Raw genomic sequence first — 22,255 nt, forward strand, 5'->3', positions numbered from 1 at the left:
GGCAATTGAAAAAATGTATGCAAACGGAAAATATGCACATGAAAGGCGCTCAACTTGATTAGAGGAATGCAAATGAAAAACACAATGAACCATAACACCACCAGAGTGGCTAAAATTTATAAAAAGATTAAAATGCTAAGTATTATAGAGTTCATATGAATGAACTGGAAATACTGCTGGAAAACTCTTTGCCTGCGCCTACTAAAATTGAACATACCCATACTCGTACACAGTAATCTCACTCTTAGATTACACTTAATAAATATGTACCCAAACATATATGCACCATGAGACAGACCAGCATGTTCCTAGCAGCACTATTCCTCATATCCATAAAATGTCAACTACTCAAGTGCCCTTCAACAGAAGACTGGATAATCATGGTATAGTTAACATAACAGAATAATATTCAGAATGTGAATGAATGGTCTACAACATCACACAGCAATGAGAGAAACAACCAAACATAAAGTTTAGCAAAATAAGTCACACAAAAGAAAATGCAGAGTAAATACATAATTTACATACAGTACACAAAAAAAGAAAAAACCCCGCAAAGCTAATCTATACTATTAGAAGTCAAGATAAAGGTTACCCTTAAAGGGTAGAAACAACTGAAGGGAAATGTGAGCAGATTTTTGAGGTTTGGGTAATGTTATTTTCCTTGAGCTGGATGCTATTTACACAGATGTGTCAAGATTGTGAAAGTTCTTTGAAAGGCATACTTCTAGGATATTTGCTCTTCTATGTATATTATACTGCAAAATAAAATGTTTTACAAATAGGATGGGATGTCTCCAATTGCAGTTAGCTTCCAAGTTCAAAATTAAAATAAAATAAAATGATGTTAAAAGACATCACAAATCATTGCAACCAAAAAAATAAAAAAGCCAGAGTTACTACTTGAATATCAGACAAACTTTTATTTAGGGACGGAAAAAAAAAATGAGAGAGAGAGATAAATGAATACTCTTATAATGATGAAGTTTGAAATACACAATGACTATTGAACAATTTTGCACATATTTGCAAAAACGAACACAAACTGGTCATCCATGAGGATGGGAATATAATGACCTCTCAAAATTTGCACCTTCAAAAAAGCAACAAAAAAATGGCAAAAATTTTCATAATCAACACTTTGAGAACTCTGGAAATTAATCAAAGGCTGGCTATGGTAATAAAAAATGAATATGGTATTGCCATAAGAATAGATACCCTAGTCCAATGAAATAGAATTGAGATTTCAAAAATAAACCCAGACATCCATGGCCAATTGATTCTTGACAAGTATGGCAATACCAGTCAACGGGTATGAATAGTCTCTCTGAGAGACAGTGTTGGGATAACTGGATATCCGCATGCAAAAGAATGACAGTGGGCCCCCTACATCAACCACATACAAAAATCATCTTAAAATGAATTAATAACCTAAATATAAAAGCTAAAACTACTGAACTTTTGGAAGAAACTTAGGAGTAAATCGTCAAGACTTTAGGTTTGGCAATGAATTCCTAGGTATGACACCCAAAGCGTGAGTAACAAAAGAAAAAAACAGGAATTTTGACTTTAAAATTGAAAACCTCTGTGCTTTAAAGGACATGATCAAAAAAGTGAAAAGACAATCACAGAATGGGAGAATATTTTTTGCAAATAGCGTATGTAAAAGGGGTTTGTACTCTGAATATATAAAGAACTCTTACACTTCAATAACAAAGAGAGATGACCCAATTAAAATTTGGACTGTAATAAGCACTTACCCAAAGATATACAAATGGCCAATAAATACATGAAAAGATGCTCAATATGGTTAGTCATTAGAGAAATGCAATTCAAAGCCACAATGACATACCACGTCAGTAAGACAGCTATAACAACAAAAATAAATAAAAATCTAAGGAAATAAATATAGAATAAGGTGTCCGTGAGGATGTGGAGAAACTGGACCCTTCATGCACTGCGTGGGGGAATATAAACCAGTGCGGCCACTGCAGAAAGCAGCCCCTCAAAACGTGTAACGCAGAATCCGAAAACGACCTAGCAGTTCACGCTCTGTGTACACCCCAAATAATTGTCAGCAGAGACGCAAACAGACGGACGAATCAGCGGGGAACGACTGATACTTCAGGAACTAGGGCTGTACAGCCACCTAGAAAAACCTAAATTTGGATAATTCATATCTTTAACCAAAATAATTCTGAGTCTAGAAACAACCTATGAGGTAAATAAAATCATAAAAGAACTAGCAGAAAGTGTGCTGTAATCTCAGATTAAAAAAATCCTCCTAAACATATTTCATAATTCAGCGTAAGAGAAAAGCTAGATGACACACACACAGAAAATCTTCAGCACCAAAAAAACCAAAACCGAAAAACCAGAGACACCATGAAATGGTCACGGGGCTTCCGGTGCAGCGGACCAGCCCCCGGAGCTGCCCGGACCCGGCGAGGCCTCCCAGGCGCCTGGGCGAGCGGCCCCGGGTCAGGCGGGAGGGCGGCGGTCTCGCCATCAACACGCCCCTCCCCGCCCCCGTTGGGAGGGACCGCACCCGAGAAGCGAGGGTTCCAACCGCAGACCCACCTGAGGGCGGTGCACACTCCCCATCAGGCGGCCGTCCTGTCACGGAGTCGCCTGACGGCCGGGCGTCCTGTCAGAGGCTCCTCAGGGTAACAGAGTCGCCTGAGGGGTCGGCGTTGGGTCTGACCCAGGGGTCACTGGGCGCTCAGGCTCTGACGGCGCAGTCTCCTCACGGGAGCGGAGAGCAGCTCCAGGGGCGGGGTGGGGGGTTTGGCCGGTGTCCGGCTTCTGAGTTAAGTGGGGGTGGGGAGGTTACGCCTGGGCCCCAAGTTTACTGCTGGGCCGGGTTTACGACCGGGGGCGGTTTACGTCTGGGCCCCAGGTTTACATCTGGGCCGGGTTTACGACTGGGGGCGGTTTACGTCTGGGCCCCAGGTCTACGGCAGGGCCCAGGTTTACTGCTGGGCCGGGTTTATGACTCAGGTGGGTGCATCTGGACCCCAGGTTTATGTCTGGGCCCGGCTTACGACTGGGGACGGTTTACGTCTGGGCCCCAAGTTTACTGCTGGGCCGGGTTTACGACTCAGGGGGTTGCATCTGGGCCCCAGGTTTACTTCTGGGCCCGGCTTGCGACTGGGGACAGTTTACGTTTGATCCCCAGGTTTAGGGCAGGACCCCAGGTTTGCCGCTAGACCGGGTTTACGACTCAGGGGGGTTGCCTCTGGGCCCCAGGTTTACGTCTCGGCCCGGTTTACATCTGAGCCCCAGGTTTACGTCTGGGTCCGGCTTACGACTGGGGGCGGTTTACGTCTGGGCCCCAGGTTTACCGCTGGGCCGGGTTTACGACTCGGGGGGGGGGGGTTGCATCTGGGCCCCAGGTTTACTTCTGGGCCCGGCTTGCGACTGAGGACAGTTTACGTTTGAGCCCCAGGTTTAGGGCAGGGCCCCAGGTTTGCCGCTAGACCGGGTTTACGACTCAGGGGGGTTGCCTTTGGGCCCCAGGTTTACGTCTGGGCCCGGTTTACGACTGGGGACGGTTTACGTCTGAGCCCCAGGTTTACGGCAGGGCCCGAGGTTTGCCGCTGGGCCGGGTTTACGACTCGGGGCGGGGGTGTGCATCTGGGCCCCAGATTTACATCTGGGCCCGGCTTGCGACTGAGAACGGTTTACGTCTGGGCCCCACGTTTACGGCAGGGCCCCAGGTTTGCCGCTGGGCCGGGTTTACAACTCAGGTGGGTTGCATCTGGGCCCCAGGTTTACGTCTCGGCCTGGTCTACGTCTGGGCCCCAGGTTTTCGTCTGGGCCTGGCTTACAACTGGGGACAGTTTACGTCTGGGCCCCAGGTTTATCGCTGGGCCGGGTTTACGACTCAGGTGGGTTGCCTGTGGGCCCCAGGTTTATGTCTGGGTCGGGCTTGCGGCTGGGGACGGTTTACGTCTGGGCCCCAGGTTTAGGGCAGGGCCCCAGGTTTGCCGCTAGACCGGGTTTACGATTCAGGGGGGTTGCCTCTGAGGCCCAGGTTTACGTCTGGGCCCGGCTTGCGACTGGGGATGGTTTACGTCTGGGCCCCAAGTTTATGGCAGGGCCCCAGGTTTACCGCTGGGCCGGGTTTACGACTGGGGGCGGGGTGCATCTGTGCCCAAGGTTTACGTCTGGGCCCGGCTTACGACTGGGGGCGGTTTACGTCTGGGCCCCAGGTTTACGGCAGGACCCCTGGTTTACGTCTGGTTCCGGCTTACGACTGGGGCGGTTTACGTCTGGACCCGTGGTTTATCTCTGGGCGTGGTTCATGACTTGGTGGGTTCATGTCTGGGCCTGGTTTACGACTGAGTGTGTTTACGTGTGGACCCCAGGTTTACGACATTGGTGGTGTTACGATTGGGGCGTTTAGTCTGGCCCCGGTTTCATGGGTGCTACCAGCGGCCACTTCTCTACCACCTGGGCCTGGTGGCCCCACTCTTACGCCCAGGAGGTAACCAGTGAAGAAAGAGTCTTTCAGCGACCACCAGCTCTAGGGCGCAGGAGCCTGGTCTTCCTGGGCGAGAGGGCTCCCCCCGTCTGGTCACAGCTGTCCCTGAGGGCGAGGGCACCGGAGGCTGAAGGTAACCCTTCGCGGGGCCTTGGGCGGGCGGGCACCATGCTCAGCCCCCCGCCCGGCTCCGTGGCACTGCTGTGTGTACGTGCAGTTGACCCTGAGCAGCTTGGGTGCAAAGTGTTCGGGTCCACTCACGTCACGGGTTTTCGGTAGACACGTTCTGTGGTAGCACTGCGTGATTCTAAGACATCACACATCACACAAGACGAATTTGACACGGACATAGGTATCAGTATGAAAGCTTCTAGGAAAAGACATGAGGCTGTCTTCATGGCCTTGGGGTAGGGTTTATTTTCTTAAGCGTGAAACAGAAGCGTAATATAAAGGACATCGTTGGTAAATTAATAACAGGGTCTGGGCCATTAACAGTTTCTGCCTGAACTGGGCTGTTGCAGTTTTCCATGACCTTAGCCACAGGCCATGACGGTGCTCAGAGACACTCTGGTGGCTCTGCTGTGCTCCATCATACTCTTCCTCACCCCAGGCAGTAGGATAACTCCCTGCTTGGTCTCTAGATTCAGAGGCACATGAGGAGCCCAAGGTGGCCGGGCAACAGTATTAGGTACCATTTCCATGGAGTCCTTCTGTTTCCCGGTGAAAGCTGCCCTCCCTTTGGAACTAAGGTCTCTGGACCAGAAGGGCATAAGATCGTGGGGACAGGAAGAAAAAACTTTGCTGGTGGGTCACTAGGGGTAATAGTGCATGGTGCCACTGCCGTTTCCGCCCCTTGATTCCTGGACCCCTGAACCCTGATCATGGGAGGAATAACGATACACTGGGTATTGGTGTAGGACATGTACCGCTTCTCGGAGAACATTGTCCCAGCTCTGCAAGGTGTTGCCACCTTGATGGTGCTGTAGTTGAGTCTCCAAAAGGCCGTTCCGCTGTTCTAGCAAGTCAGCTGCTACAGGATGGAAGGGAGTGTGGTGAGATGAGTGCTAGAATAGGCCATGGCTGCACTGCAAGTGCCGTAAGGCCCCTCGATCAGAAGCAGTGCTGTGTAGAGCACCGTGAGAGGAGATAAGGCATCCAGTAGGTTCACTGGTGGTACTTTGGCAGAAGCACTGTGTGGAGGGAAGGCAAATCCACAGCCAGAGTGAGTGTCTATTCCAGTAAGAACGAAATATTGTCCCTTACATAATGGATGTAGGCCAGTGTAATCAACCTGCTGTGCGGTAGCTGGCTGCTCGCCCCAGGGAATGGCACTATGGCAGGGGCTCAGTGTTGGTTTCTGCTGCTGGTAGACTGGGCACTCGGCAGTGGCTGTAGCCAGGTCGGCCTTGACGAGTTAAGTCCATGTTGCTGAGCCCATGTATCACCTCCATCCCTGCCACCAGAGCCCCTTTGTTCATGAGTCCATTGGGCAATGACGGGGGTGGCTGAGAAAAGAGGCTGCCTGGGAGCCACAGGACGGGTCATCTTGTCCTCTTGATTAATAAAATCCTCCTCCACTGAGGTCACCCTTTGGTGAGCAGTCACATAGGACACAAATGTCTTCATGTGTTTTGCCCGTTCCGAGAGGTCTATCCGTATACCTCTTCCCCAGACCTCCTTGTCACCAGTTTTCCAATTATGTTCCTTCCAAGTCCCTGACCAGCCAAACCATTGCCCCCAGCCCATGAATTAGTATACAACTGCAGGTCTGGCCACTTGTCCTTCCAAGCAAAGTGCACGACCAGGTGCACTGCTCCAAGTTCTCCCGCTGGGAGGATCTCCCTTCACCGTGTTCTCCTGGAGAGGGCTGCAGTGCTGCAGGTGCCCACTTTCAGGTGGTGCCTGCGTATCCTGCAGAATCATGTGTGAATCAGGCCTGTCTTCTCTCCCTCTGTCGACTGATCGTAGGGAGCTCCCCAGGAGGCCATTGGTGCAGACTGGGAGAGAAGGCAGTGTGGCAGGAGTGGGGACCATGGACATTTGGGCCACGTAACTCTTTTGTGCCGTCAGGGCCTGCCTGGGCCTGATCTCAGTGATATCACTGCCATTTACTGACGGGGTGCTGCTGTGCGTGCCCAACTTTATGGCTTGGTGGGTCAGACAACACCCAATTCCTGAGGAGCTCAGGTCACATGGTAACTTGGTGGTCCATGGTTAAGCATTCAGTCTCTACTGGGGCCCAATAGCAAATCAAAAGCGGTATATCAAAAGGAGAGTAGCTGTCCATAGACGATGGCAGAGCTTTGCTGCCAAATCCTAATGGTTCCCGCTGTGACTTACCTGTAGGGGCTGCCAAAGGTTCCAGATAGCATCCCTATGTGCCACTGATAGTTCAAGCACCATTGAACTACTGGGTCACATGGCCTAAGTGGCAGAGCTACTTCTGGGGGTTTTCACTAACAGGCACTGGGAAAAAAGTGCTTGCCAGATAAATTTCTACATATCTGGTACAAGGGAATGTGTTAATTTGCTCAAGCAGTGAAACCACATCTGGAACAGCAACTGAGTTGGAGTCCCCACCTGGTTAACTTTACAGTAATCCACTGCCAATCTCCAAGATCCATCTGTCTTCTGCACAGACCAAATAGGCAAGTTGAATGGGGATGTGGTGGGAATCACTGCTCCTGCACCTTTCAGGTCCTTCGGGGAGGCATTGATCTCTGCAGTACCTCCAGGAATGTGGCATTGCTTTTGGTTTACTGTTTTCCTAGGTAGAGGCAGTTCTAGTGGCTTTCACTTGACCTTTCCTACCGTAATAGCTTTCACTCTGCAGGTTAGGAAAGCAGTGTGGGGATTGTTCCAGTTGCTCATTATGTCTATTGTCATTTTGCATTCCGGAAGTAGAGAAATAACCACAGAATGGGTTCAGGGACTCACTGGACCCACTGTGAAATAGACGTGAGCTAAAACTCCACTGACCACCTGACCTGCGTAAGCCCTGACTCTGACTCAGGGACCACAGTAACTTTCTGGGTCTCCTAGAATTAGTATGAGTTCAGAGTCAGGGTGCAGTAATCCCCGAAAAGTTTAACTTCTTTCCATCCAGGCACAGTCACCCTGGTAAAAAGCTGTAAGTCCCTTTGAGGGGGGCCAGGAGAAAGGTTAACAGTAGGCATGTTTCGTAGTGTAGTAGGGTCCTTCCTCAAGGGGATCTGGCCTCTCCGTAATTCAAGGAGTTCTGGGTCTGTACACTGGCTCAAATCAGAATTGGTCAAAGGGCCATGGCTCTGTTTTTATGATTCAAGTTGACTTCTGTTCACTTGACCTAAAATTCTCCCACTTAAATAGATCAAGCGAGAATTTAGTGGACCGCCAATCTATTTCACATCTAAGGATACCATGAGCAGCTAGCCAACACCATAGGTCTCTGTAAGTCAAGACTTTTTATTACTGCTTTCACTCAGCTGTCCATTACAGTAATCACGCCCACCTTGCCTCTGATGATTAAGTGTTGCCACTTGGCCCCTGCTACTCAGGATCCAAGTACCCCATTGCATTTAGATCCCCCCAATTCAGTGGCAGCAGTTGCCACTGTAATTTCTGACCTACAGAGAAGTGTGACCTCTGAGCTCTTCGAGGATGCTGGAGCTCCCCTCAGATTTATTCCTCACAGTGATGGTGAAAGGTGTGTCCTCTGGATCCCCAAGGGTGGGTGAGCATGTCTTACACGATAAGTACACTCGAGCATTCCAACCTCCCTAAACCTTTGGATACCTTTCTCTAAAGCACACCAAAGCAATTCTGGCATTTCAGATTCATTGAGTGTAGGTCACCTGCTGGTCCATGTTTCAACCAAACAAACTGTTAGAACGCTTTCTAACTCCTCAAGCTGTAATATTAAATGAGAATCTGCTCAGTGGACCCACATCAATAAATTGGTCCAAATCTGACTTTAGGTTCCTTCCACCATCATCTTAGACCCTTAATATTCACCCACACACTCTCCCCAGATTCATATATGTAGAAGTTAGAAAAATCACGTTGTTCTTTGAGAGTGTAGTGCAGCTCCTCGTGGGACACACTTTGTCCCTCACCTGTTAAGGACCGCTGAGTGCAATTATAAATGTAAAAGCCAAGAGGGGTAGTGGGGACGGGTCCTGCAGAGAATCAACAGTGTCTTGCAAGGCAAGTATCTTGGGTTAGGCCATTACAGTTTCCTGAGGCAAAGCAGGATTAATCTCTTCAAACTTGGTGAAAGCACTGCTTCTGCTGGCAAAGAAGACTCAGCAGAATGTCAGGGTTCAGTATCCCCAGCTTCATCAGGATCTGCACATACGTCCCCATTCCAGTCTTCAGGATCCCATTACTTCTCAATCAATACCTTCACGGTACCAGCAGGCACCTCGTGAGGTTGGAAATTCAACTTGTGTTGTAATTTAGCCACTTGCAAGGTGAGACTGTGGGTTTGGTTTAATGTAATCTCAGCACTGTGACAGGAGATAAAGGTTTCTTTCAGGGAAGCTATTGAAACTTGCAGGTCATTTATGCAGTGCTTAAACTGGGAATCTGAATCCCTAAGCTCATCCTTTTCTTGCCCCACTTTGTCTACTGTAATTAGGCGCAGCCAGTCAAACTTATTATACTTGTTAGACAGAAATGTTCTAAAGTATCGAATTCAGAGTCACCTAGAACCTTACCTCTTGTAAGTATTTGATTAGGAGGATCCAATATTTATATTATGAATATCTCTATTACCACATCTTGTTATGGAAAATGCTTTCTGGAGAACCAATTCCAGAAACCCCAGAGCCAATTCAGAAAACATCCTTAGAATTCTGTTCTTCTAGAACTATTCTTGGTACTAAAGTCCGTATTATTCACGCTTCTCTAGAGAAACAGTCAATAGGATAGCTATGTCATCTTTGTACCTATATCATCTATTTACCTGTCTCTCTACCTGCGGGACTTATTTTAAGGAATTGACTCGTGAGTGTGGAGGCTGGCAAGTACACGATCTGCAGGGCAGGCCCACAGATTGGAAACTCAGGCAGAATTTCTCCATTGCATTCTAGAAACAGAATTTATTCCCAAAGCAAACACAAGGGGGGAAAATGAAGATTGCATTAGACATCAGTGAAATAGAAAACCAAAAAATAACAGAGGAAAAAAAATAGGGAAAAGCAATGTAAGCAAAAGGTGGTCTTCAAGAAGATTAACAACAATAGTAAACACAAATACTTAGCTATGATGAGCAGGAAAAAAGAGAGAAGACACAAATTGCCAAAATCAGAATTGAAAGAAGGAACATCACCATTGACCCCATGGTATTAAAAAGGCTCTGTGAGAATACTATGAACAGCTTTGTGCCAACAAACTAGACAACTTAGAAAAAATTGATTTATAGCTTCAAAACAATGCCTATCGAAATTCCAACAGTATGTTTTAAAAAAGTAATTGGCAAGCTAATTTTAAATTCTACATGGAAATTCAAAGGACCTAGGATAGCCAGAAAAAAAAAAAGAGAACTTATACTACTTTGTCTGAAAACTTACTATAAAGCTATAATTATCTAGACAGTGTGGTACTAGTGTAAGGCTAGGCATGTAGGTCAATGGAACAAAATTGAGATACAGAAATAAACTCTTATGGTCAATTGAATTTCCAGCAAAGCTGCCAAGGCAGTTTAGTGGGAGGAAAGGATAGTCTTTTCAGCAAATGATGCTGGTATAATTATATATTTATATGCAAAACGATATATTCAGATCCTTCCTCATGCTATACACACAAAAAATAGCTCAAAGTGGATCATAGGCCTAAATATAAGAGTTAAAATTATAAAACTTCTGGAAGAAAACATAGGGAAAAAGTCCTCATGACCTTGTAGTTCTTAGATATGACACCAGAAGCATACTCCATCAAAAACGTAGAATTTGATTTTATCAAAAGTAAAAGCTTTTTCCTTTCAAAAAAAAAAAAAAAAAGAAACTGTTAAGAAAATGAAAAGACTAGCTACAGATTGGGAGAAAACATTTGCAAATCATATTTGATAAAAGACTTGCATTCAGAATATATAAAGAACTTAAAACTCAACAAAAAAGAGACAAACCTAATTTAAAAAATTGAATAGATATTACACCAACTAAAGTATATGTAGGGACTTCCCTGATTGTCCAGTGGTTAAGACTCTGCACCCCCAGTGCAGGGGGTGCAGGTTCAATCCCTGATCAGGGAACTAAGATCCCACATGCCGTGTGGTGCGGCCAAAAGATTAAAAAAAAAAAAAGTATGTAGATAATAAACACATGAAAAGATTATTGACATTATAAATGATTAGGAAAATACAAATTAAAACCAAATGATATACCTCTTTACACACCAACTAGAATGGCTATGATTTAAAAAGACAGACAGGGATTTCCCTGGTGGTGCAGTGGGTTAAGAATCTGCCTGCCAACGTAGGGGACACGGGTTTGAGCCCTGGTCTGGGAAGATCCCACATGCCACAGAGCAATGAAACCTGTGCACTACAACTACTGAGCCCAAGTGCCACAACTACTGAAGCCCGCACGCCTAGAGCCCGTGCTCCGCAACAAGAGAAACCACTGCAATGAGAAGCCCACACACTGCAACGAAGAGTAGCCCCCGTTCGCTGCAACTAGAGAAAGCCCGCATGCAGCAACGAAGACCCAACGCAGCCAAAAAATAAAAAAATAAAAAAATAAATTTATAAAATAAAAAGACAATATGAGTGTTATGAAGATACAGAGAAATGCAAACTTTCATACATTGCTGGTGGGAATGTAAAATGTCACAGCCTCTTTTGAAGAAAGCTTGATGTTTCTTAAAAAGTTAAATATATACCAAATATTTAGATGTTTAATATTATCCATCTTTTGCAATCTCTTTCCAAAAATATAAGAGAAGGGAACATATTCCAACTCATTCTATGAGGCCAGTATTACCTTGATACCAAACTACACAAGACCATTACAAGAAAATAAAACTATAGGCCAATAGCTCTTATAAATCTAGGTCTAAAATCCTCAACAAAATACTAGCAAACTGAATCCTGCAACATATAAAAAGAATTATATACAAGTGGAATTATCCCAAGAGTACAAGATTCATTTAACATCGGAAAATCAAAAATTAATAAAATACACGATATTAATAGAGTGAAAGACAAAAACCACATGATCATCTCAAATGCAGAAAAAGCATTTGGCAAGATCCAATGCTTTTTGGTGAGAAAAACACTCAAAATCTAGGAATAGGAAGGAAAAGTCTTCAACCTGATAAAAGGCATCTACAAAGACCCCTCATTTAATGCCATACTTAATGATAAAAGACAATGCTTTTCTCTTAAAATCAGGAGCAAGAAAAGAATATCTACTCTCTCCACATTTATTTAACAATGCATAGCTGGGGCAGTTGTGCAAGAAAAAGAAAAGGCATCCAGATTGGAAAGGAAGGAAAATTATTTCTATTCACAGAAGACATGATCTTGTATGTAGAAAATTCTAAGAAAACCACTAAAAACTGTTACAAACAATGATTTAAGCAAAGTTATAATGTACAAGGTTAATACTTAAAAATCCACTATATTTCTATATAGAAGAAATGCCAAATTCAAAAATGAAATTAAGAAAATTCCATTTACAATAGCATCAAAAAGAATAAAATGCTTAGGGATAAACCTAACAAATGAAGTACAAGACTTGTACGTTGAAAACTACAAAACTTCAATGAAAGTAATTAAAGAATATATAAATAAATAGAAAAACACTCCATGTTCTTGGAATGGAAGATTGTTGTGAAGATGACAGTACTCTCCAATTGATCCACAGATTCAATGCAATCCCTATGAAGATGCCACAGGCTTTTTTTTTCTTTTTGCAAAACTTGACAATTCTGATCCTAAAATTCAGGTGGAAATGCAAGGAACTCACAATAGCCAAAATAATCTTAAAAAAGAGAACAAAGTTGGAGACTCACACTTCTCAATGTCATAACATACTAGAAAGCTATAGTAATCAAGACAGTGTGGCATTGACATAAGGATAGATACATATATCAATGAAAAGGAATTGACCGTCCAGAAACAAACCCTTACATTTATAGTTAATTAATTTTTGACAAGGGTACCAACACAGTTCAATGGAGAAAGTACTTCTTTTCAACGAATGGTGCTAGGACAACTGGATTCCACATGCAAAAGAATGAGATTGGACCCCCACCTCACACTGTATATAACTGAAAATAGACCAAAGACGTAAATGTAAAAGCTACAGCTATTAAACTATTAGAAGAAACAAAGGAATAAATCTTCATGACCATGGGCTAGGCAACAGTTCCTTAGTTATGGCACCAAAAGCACAAGCAACAAAAGTAAAAATAGATAAATTGGACTTCATCATTTTGTGTGATACATGATGACTTTATTGATCACTTTGTTCTTCAAATGATATCAAGAAAGTGAAAAGACAGCCCATAGAATAGGAGAAAATATTTGCTAAGCATGTATCTGGTAAGACACTTGTACACAGAATATATAAGGAACTCTTACAACTCAACAATAAAAGACAATTAAGTCAATTGTAAAATGGCAAAGGATTTGAATATACATTTCTCCAAAGAAGATACACAAATGGCCGATAAGCCCATGAAAAGATGCATGGCATCATTAATCATTAGAGAAATACAAATCAAAACCACAATGGGATACTACTTCATAGTCACTAGAATCTCTCATATCAGAGTGACAGATGCTAACAATGTTGGCAAAGATGTGGAGAAATTGGAACTCTCATGTATTTATGGAGGGAATGTGAAATGATGCTGCCATTTAGGAAAGATTTTGACAGTTCCTCAAAAATAGAGTTACCATATAGCTCCAATGCATAATGCCATTAATCACTTAATTAAGTGAAAAGTAAACTATTCCTGATTAGCATTATAACTCCAATCATTTGTCTAAACTTTAAAAGAGTGACAGTAACAAGTGTTGGCAGAAACGTTAAGTAACTATTACAGGCAGTAGTTGGTACAACCGCCTTGCAGTACTCTTTTTTTTTTTAACATTTTGTGAGAATTTGTTTTTATTTTTATTCTTTAAATATTTTGTTTATTTATTTGGTTGCACCGGGTCTTAGTTGCAGCAGGTGGGCTCCTTAGTTGCGGCTCGCTGGCTCCTTAGTTGCGGCAGGCGGGCTCCTTAGTTGTGGCATGTGAACTCTTAGTTGCGGCATGCATGTGGGATCTAGTTCCCTGATGAGGGATCGAACCTGGACCCTCTGTATTGGGAGTGCAGAGTCTTATCCATTGCACCACCAGGGAAGTCCCCAGTGCTCTTTGTTATATACTAGTACCAAATATATGTAAAGCCTATGACCTAGCAACTCTGCTCTTTGTTATGTATATGTACAGAAGATTTAGTGCTTATGTCAAGGAAAAGATAGGTAAAAGAATGTTCGTAGCAGCATTACTTTAAAAAGCGTCAAACTAGATATAACACAAATGTCCATCAGTTGTAAATTTGATAGATAATTTGTGTTATGGTAATACAGTGGGATACTAGGCAAAACAGTTATGGTGATAGATGTCAAAATGTCGGTCCCCTTGTGGGTCTGGGGGCCTGTTGGGGTGCTGGAAATGTTCTATATTTTGATCTGGGTGGTGGTTAAACATGTGTATGTGTGTGCGTGTGTGTATATAAACACACATATGTGTGTGTGCGCATGTGTGCACACATGCTTAAAATTTTTTTCTGAGCTGTGAATGTATTTATATATTTTACTGTATGCATTTCATAACATAGTAATAAAATGTGAGAATAGATTTATGTATGTGTTTCATTTTGGAAACATAAACACAGATGCACAGCCTAGAAACTTATGAAAATCCTTCTGAAGAACAAAGTTGAAGAGACGGAAGGAGATGGAACTTCCCTGAGTTTGTCTTTTCATGTAGTTTTAAATTTTGAATAACATTGATGTTTTAAGTATTCAAACAATAAAATTACATCAGTAAGGATGGAAACAGTTTTTAGGAGATAGTAGCAGAAACAGAGGTGTTGATGAGTAATTTCATCTGCTGGTTTACAGCTTCCAGTCTCCCTTGGCATTGGTTTGGGGTCATATGACTAATACTGGCCAAAAAGCTTTAAGAAGAAGCCTTTGGGCTGGAACAGAAGAGGTGATTTTATTCCTCCATGTGTTCCCTTCCTTTGCTTGGTAGTCACAGAGGTCACATCCTGACAGCATGGAGCCAGAGGACGGATTCATCCCTGTATCTCTAAGTCACCACATGGAGCACAGCTACCCTGAACTTGTGTTTTGAGAGTGAGAGTGAGTCTCAGCTTTCATTTGGGGACTTGTTTGTTGCCTTGGCATAGCCTAGAGAAGATGTAAAGTTGAGATGATTTGTTGAGAGTGAGGAGATATAGTGGCTATTTTAGGAAAGTTGGGGAGAGTGAGATAAAGGTTTTCTATACTCTTCAGAAGAATCAGAATAGAACATTTATAGACTATTAGAGCTGGAAGAAAACTGGAGACATTATTCTTTTCTTTTCATTTTGAAGACAAAGAAACTAGGACCAGAGGGACTAATGATTTGGTCAACATCACATAACAAGTTAGTGGTGGAGACAGGATTACAACCCTCATTTCTGAGACCTTGAGAACAGTCTCAGGGTTAGGCTACAACTACTTTTGAGAGCAGCTAAACATTTGCTTTAGGATATTGTGAACTTCACTTCCCTGGTGAAGGTTCTGGATGGGAATAGCAGCTGAGCCCCTGTCAATTGTTTGCCCCCAACTGTGAAGTCACAACAGAATCCCCCTTTCATTTCCACTTAACTGTCCTTCCACCTAGGCAGTCCACCATGGGTGACTTGGGAAAATCAGGAAATATGCTTCACAAGAAATGGCACTTGCACTTTTTACCCTTTACCTCTTATTGTTTGGATTATTTTTTGTGATTTGAATTACTTGTGTAAACAAAGTAGACACAAAAGTAAAATGTCCTTGTTGAGAGTTTTGTTCCTCCATCTTTGATGTTTTCTGGGTGGACAGGCCCTTTCTCCCCATTTGTAAGAGGAAGAATAAGAAAAGCTGTGGCATGGTTTGAACGAATGTCTAGAGGGCCCAGGTTATTTTGTTACAAATTTATTCTTTTGACTATAAAATCTCTTCCTGCTTAGCAGTGCTCAAGAGTGGGTGACCAGCCATAAGCCTCCCCTGCCCTCCAAAATTTCTGTCTTTGATTCAGTAACTTACCCCTTGTATCTTCCTCAGGCTCATATCCTGACTGCCCACCTCCCACCTCCATTTCTGAGCTGTGGCCATCACTAATGTGGACACTTCCTCACCTTTCTTTTCTACCTCCACTCTGACCCTGGGGATTAAAGGAGGTCATTGTCACATCATCATTGGCCAGCCAATCAGGTGGGCACCTCCCTCCGAGGACGTCCTTGTGCCAGAGGAGTTCTCAGCCTGCTTCAATGGAAGGAGGGAGCCACCAAGGAGGCCTGGCATAAGTCCAAAGATGATAATTACAACATGGATTGTGTACATTCTCGCCCGGAAAGGTGCCGGGTTCCCCTTCCCACCAAAAGTCAGTTCGGTAAGTGGGGCTGGAGGTAGCCAGGTGGAAAGTGTGTCAGGTGTCGTTTCCCCTCTGAGCCCCTGCTGCACTTCTGGAGAGAAGCTCTCACACTGCTAACTGTGGATAATGGAGGAGGGGCTGGGTCTCTCTGTATTCTGAGGGCATCGACTTACCACTTTGTTGCAGGACGTGGAAGTTGTGGAGAGCGAGGCTGTGTCTGTAGTACAGCACTGGTTGAAAAAGGTGAGTGAGATTCCTCTGGGACTCGGGGTACCACAGATTGTAGAGAGCTGGCCTCAGTGGGTGCAGGGAGCTGGACGTCCCTCCCCCTGCACCCAGGAAACCCAAGCTCATTGCCCACCAGCCTGCCTAGAGCCGTGTCTGATCCACCACATGTCCGGAAGGACCCGGGCTGTCCCCTCGCCAGAGACGGGCTGGCGTCACCACCAGCCCCACCCTGCTTCTCAGGCACACGGGAGGGGAGGGGGTTTCAGATGCGTGGCCCCGCTGCAGGGTGTCTCAGGAGGACCTTGGGCCCATGACTTACTGAGTCCCTGGAATTCCACAGGAAGGTAGCAGTAGACAAGCTAATTGCAGGAACTGTGCGATATAGCGTGTTTGTGTGGGCACGCATGTGTGTGTTGTGATGGGGAAGAAGAAAAGGGAAAAGGAAGAGGAGGGAGAATTGGGGCCAGATAGAGTGACACTTTCTGAGGGAAATTGCTTGCCTTTCAGACTGAAGAAGAGGCTTCCCAGGACATAAAGGAGAAGATGTCCACCAACTGCCCTCCCACGCATGGCCAAGATGTACATGTGACCAGAGACGTGGTAATGGAACCTTTGAGCTGCCCATCCTGGGGGGGGGGGAGCGAGGGGAGGGGAAGGGGGAGGCGGGTCCTACCGCAAAGGGTCCTGGGCAAGTGGGCAGAGCTTGTCCAGGCTGGGCTCCACCCTGGCCGTGGAGTCCTTGCTGGGCAGTAACCACTGGACTCCACCCGGATTTCCTAGGTGAAGCACCACCTCTCAAAGTCTGATTTGTTAACAAACCAGAGTCAGGAGGTCCTGGAGGAAAGAACAAGAATCCAGTTCATAAGATGGAGGTAAAGCATCTCATCTGCCCCGAGCTAGGCACGCTGTGGGGAGGGGGAAGCAGAGAAGGCACAAGCCCCCCTCTTCGGGATTACTGGCCAACCCAAACCCACGGCTCTCTTTCTCTAGAGACGTCGACTCCTTTGACTGAGTTTTTCAGCCTGACTTTGGGGTCTTTTTTTTTTTTTTGTCTGCGTTAAGTCTTCGTTGCAGTGTGCGGGCTTCTCATTGCTCATTGCGGTGGCTTCTCTTGTTGCGGAGCACGGGCTCTAGGCGTGGAGGCTTCAGTAGTTGTGGCGCCCAGGCTCAGTAGTTGTGGCTCGCAGGCTCTAGAGCGCAGGCTCAGTAGTTGTGGCACATGGGTTCAGTTGCTCCGCGGCATGTGGGATCTTCCCAGACCAGGGCTCGAACCTGCGCCGCCAGGGAAGCCCTTACTTTGGGGTCTTAAGGGAATATTTTTGCTATCTTGAAATCCCAGCTCATTGCTAAATTTTAAAATGACTAGAGGGGTTGGAAAACTGGGCTTGCTTACCATTTCTTAAGCGCTTCTGAATAAATTTCAGATTTCTGTTGTTTTTGCACTTGATTTGTTCAGAAGTGGCTGCACTTTAAAGAGATAAAAGAAAATAAGCTCGTAAAGTGCAAAAGCCAAAGCCCTCGTCTTGGGCAGAGGTGAGAGGAGGTTTCTCGGCCCCGAGCCTAGAATTCTGTGCTCCACAGTAGCTGCTTTGTCAGCCCCAGCCTGCACAGACCATCTACACCGCCTCTCCTGGCTCTGAAGGGCAAGGCTCCAGGCAGGGGAGCTGGGCCTGGAACCTGGCTCACTGCCTCGGCACACGCTTCCCTGCCTCCTTCTGGGATGCATGTTCACTTGGGTCTCTTTTCCCAGTAGAGTCATTGTGGGATTCCGCTGGGCTTCCCCCCGCTGTGAAGGAGCCCTCTCTCATCTCTGGACTTGGCTTCCTTCCTGTGTCCCCATCGCCAGCTTTACTCTCTCCTATCAAGGAAGATATGTTTCTCAAGAAATGTGTTTTTGCTTCAGGATGTACAGTTTTCCTGTGTTTACCCCTTCCAGTGGCATTAGCATTTTAAAAGAGGATTCAAATGCTCAAGAATTGCATAAGAGGAATGGTCTAATTTGAAGCCTCCCTGGGAAAGGTTTTTTTTGGACGGGAAGCCGGCCAAGGTCGCCCAAATCATGAACGTTGGTGACTGTCCCCCGTCCACCGCCCTGCCTGTGGGAGGCTTGTCCTCCCCCAGCCTGGCCACGCCACCAGCTCCAGCTGTTGCAGTTTCTTAAGGGGTTTGGATAATACGAACATCACCCTCTGGTATTTTTTAGAGCTTGGCTGTGTAGCGTAAGTAGGTTAAAGCTTTGGAGACATGGGACAGAAATCAGTCAATTATCTACATACAAGTTTTCCACTCTGGATATTCTGTGGAGATTTTAAACCAATAAACTCAGCCTGGTTCTCCCTCCGATCCGCTGATTTTGGTATCCTCCTATTAGTTTCATGAAGTACGTAGTCAGGGTTGCATATCCCTTTATTAAGCACCACTGAATGCTCATTTATATGGTAGATGTGTACTGGCCACCTGATGTTTGCTAGGGCCTCTGGAAGAGAGAACAACATAAACCAAGTTCCCCATTTGAAAGGATACAAGTGACCTGGGTGGAGAAGCATGTGAGCCCTGAAGGACATGTTGGGGACACCACTAGGAGGGCACAGTAGGGGCCCGGGCTGCACAGGTTCTCGGCTTTGCTGCCTAGGCTTCAGAAGGGTTCCTAGCAGGACGTTCACCTGGGCTGACCTGTGTCTGGGCAGGGACTGGACACACAGGAGCCCGAGCCAGGTGGGGCCTTCCACACGGGCAGGAGCCTGGCACCTCGGCCAACCCCGTCCAGTCCTCTGTGTCCCCTTCTTCTCGGAGGCGTCCCCCTGTCCCCTCAGGCCCTCTGTCCTTGCTTCTCTCTCTCTCTGGGCACTGACCAGCTCCATCTTCTACGAGCCACGTTCTGGAGCACGTTTGGGCTGCGGGTCCTCACAGGCGGTATCAAAGCTAAATTCACAGGGAAAACCCCAGAGCACCTAGAGCAAGGCATTACCCAGAAGGCACTGTCAGGAATGGGGGGGGTCCAGTGGGCAGGCTGCTTTTCCTGGAGTGGAGGGTTTGTGAGGGTTTGTTGGGGTGTGGAGTTGAGAAGGGCATGAAGTGGACCGTGGTGAGGAAGGCAAGTCCAGAACAGTGAAATAAAACAAAAACAACAGCAGCAAAGAGGAGCCTGCAGCTTCTTTGTGACAGAATGTTCTAGAAGGATCTCTGAACCATAGTGACTGTGGCACAATGCTGATGAGAGAGAGCTGGTGACAAAGCTGGAGAGGAATTCAGACCCGCTCTGTAACTCTAGCAAAGGCGCGTAACTTCTCCGTCTCCTTGACTCTCCTTAGGACCATTTGCTACCTGCCCAGGATCGTTGGGGGGCTCAGGGGTACTTGGTTAGTAAAAAGAACGCTTTGTGTTACTGGTACAAGGAGGGTGAAGGTGCAGCTCAAAAGCTCATGGCGACAGGGTCAGAGCTATGGTCCCCCATGATTCCAACCCTGGAGGTTCCACGGTGACTGGTTAGTAGAGAAGGAACCCGGGAACCCCAACGTCTGATGGTGTTTTGCAGCCATACCCGTATCTTCCAAGTGCCAAGCGAGGTGAGAAATGATGCCATGCGAGAACGGATAGAGCAGGTGAGACGAAGGTAAGCGTTCGAGACGAGTTGATTTCGGTTCCTAACTGGGGGCAGGTGGGTGGAGCGCTGCTGGCCTCTCCGTGGGTCTCCCTTAGCTCCAGCCCTGGGCCCGGCCAAGCCAGGGGCCCTTCTGGGCTGAGCGCCTCTTCCCAGGACTCAGTTCCTGGACCCAGGCTCGGGCTGCTGCCCCACCCGGCCCTGTGCGGCGGTCTGGGTCTGTCCTCTGGGGGGGGGGCGGCTCTGCCACCCTGTGGTCTCCCCCCTGCCTCTCCTCTCCTCTCCTCTGTCCCCTGCAGCATATGCCATCTTATGGATGAAGCATCTCAGGAGCTTCACAGGAGAAATTCCTACTCAGACTGCTGAGAGCAGCAGGTGAGAGGGCTGACAGGTGAGGGGCCGGGCCGAGAGGGCGGCCTCCCTGGGCAGGGAGCCGGCACACTGGGTGGGGCTTGAGAATACCAGCGAGGGCCTGCACCTGGGCCACTGGGGGTCGGGGAGCAGGCAGCTGCCTGAGGCTCCTGCCACGCCTCTCAGATTTCCAGAAGGACTTGGAGTCAAGGTCAGATTTGCGTCTCTGACTCTTCACTGTGGGGTCTCAGACCGGTGCTTCTTAGTTGTCCACGGGCCCAGGGGTCTCAGGGGCTGTGCGGTCGAGGCTGCGATGGCACCTGGAGCTCTGAGTTGCTAGAGCTGTTGGGCGTAGCCGCTGCTGGTCTGCTGGCCCCTCTCTGAGTCACAGGGTCACACGGCACTGGGGTGGGAGCGAGGGCGCACAGGTTTTGGCCCAGCCCCCCGATCAGAGCCGTGACCTTGGGTCGTGTGGCCTCTCGGCCTGCACGCAATACCAGTGGTCACGGCAGTGGCTGTCCGTGCTGTTGTGGAAGGTGGCGTGCCGAGGCCAGGAGATGCCTCTCCAGGAGGCCTCTGTCCGGGAAAGGTTGCTGCACCCCTGCCACGCAGGAGAGACCATGCTGATCGTTGTGGCGGCTGGCGGGGGGGCCAGCAGCACACTTAGAGGAGGGCCGTGGAGGTGTATGCTGGCATTTATTGAGCACTTGCTGTATGCCAGTTCTGCACAAGGCGCTTTGCCTAGGTTTCTCATCTGACCCAGATGACTGTAAGAGGAGGGTGTGGTGGTGCAGCTGTACTCACAGTAGAGATGAAGCCACCCTGGGGAGCAGATGCTGGCTTTCTTCCAGCTCCAGCGTGGGCGATTGCTTCATGCCCTGGTGCCTGTTTCCTGACTTTAGGACGTTGCTTTGTGGACCGTGGGGTCCAGCACGTGGCAAGCGCTGTGTCAGTGGTTTGCTAACGTCAGCAGGGACGAGGAGTCGGGGGTGCCTGCTGGCACCTCTGTGTTTGAAGGTGCAGAGCCAGGCTCCCGTACCAGCTCTGCCTGACACACCACCTCTCCTCCTCGTGGGTCTTCCCGCTCCTGCATCCTGCTCTGTGAATGTCGAGAGCAGCGGGCTTAAGGAGGCATCGCCAGCCCTGCCTGTCAGCCTTCGCACATTTCCGTGATGCGCCCCTGGGCATTTCCCTGCCTCCCAGGTTGATGCCCTTCAGGGTCGAGGAGCAGCCTGTGTCGGAAGGATGTCCACCCGACCTTGACCTGAGGAGTTACCACACCTGGGCAGAGAGAATCCAGTGGGTGAGCCCTTCCTTGTGACAGTGGCAGCACTGGAGTCTTCTTGCTGAACTGCTGATAAAGAGATGCACTGTTTAACCACCATCCCGGCCTCTGGTGTGAGTGCTTTGCCATCGTTCATTCATTGGACCCTGAGCACCTCACGGGCTTGCCTCTGGGGACGCAGGCTCTCAGCCTTGCGGGGAGACAGCTGACAGGCCCCTACCATTGTGTGAAGCAGGCTGTGCTGGGGCTCCTGGGGTGTTAGGGGCAGGGCTGTGCTGGGGCAGGAGGACTTCCTGGGGGAGGTGTGGCGTGTCTGTTTCACTCAATTATTTTATGTTCATTTACTCCTCCTCTAGAGCACTTCCTTTCCTTATGTAGACCCATGTTTCTGACCTACATCCTTTTCCCTCCTGAAGAACTGTTAATATTTCTTGCAAGGCAGGTCTGCTGGCAACAGTTTCCTTTGTCTGAGAAAGTATTTCCATTTCATTCTGAAGGACAGCTTTGAAGAGTACAGAAGTCTAGGGTTTTTTGTCTTTTTTTTCCCCCCAACACTTTGAATATTTTGCTCCACTCTCTTCTTGCTGGCATGGTTTCTGAAGGGAAGTTGGATGTGTTTTTATCCTGCTCCTCTCTGGGTAAGGTCCCCCCACCCCAGCTTTCAAGGTTTTTTTGTGTGTGTTTGATTTTCTGCAGTTTG

General features: G+C 47.1%; 1 protein-coding gene across 1 annotated transcript; it reads left to right on the top strand.

The window, feature by feature from the left end:
• Positions 1 to 16,030: 16,030 nt before the first annotated feature.
• SPATA19 (spermatogenesis associated 19) lies at positions 16,031 to 20,293 on the top strand. The gene is made up of 6 exons (XM_059929217.1): positions 16,031 to 16,108; positions 16,277 to 16,333; positions 16,826 to 16,918; positions 17,099 to 17,190; positions 19,854 to 19,931; positions 20,219 to 20,293. Exons 1-6 carry the CDS (start codon positions 16,031 to 16,033, stop codon positions 20,283 to 20,285), a joined length of 465 nt encoding a protein of 154 aa, XP_059785200.1. The 3' UTR covers positions 20,286 to 20,293.
• Positions 20,294 to 22,255: the final 1,962 nt, after the last annotated feature.

Source organism: Balaenoptera ricei, chromosome 8, assembly GCF_028023285.1.
Source record: "Balaenoptera ricei isolate mBalRic1 chromosome 8, mBalRic1.hap2, whole genome shotgun sequence".
NCBI lineage: Eukaryota > Metazoa > Chordata > Mammalia > Artiodactyla > Balaenopteridae > Balaenoptera > Balaenoptera ricei.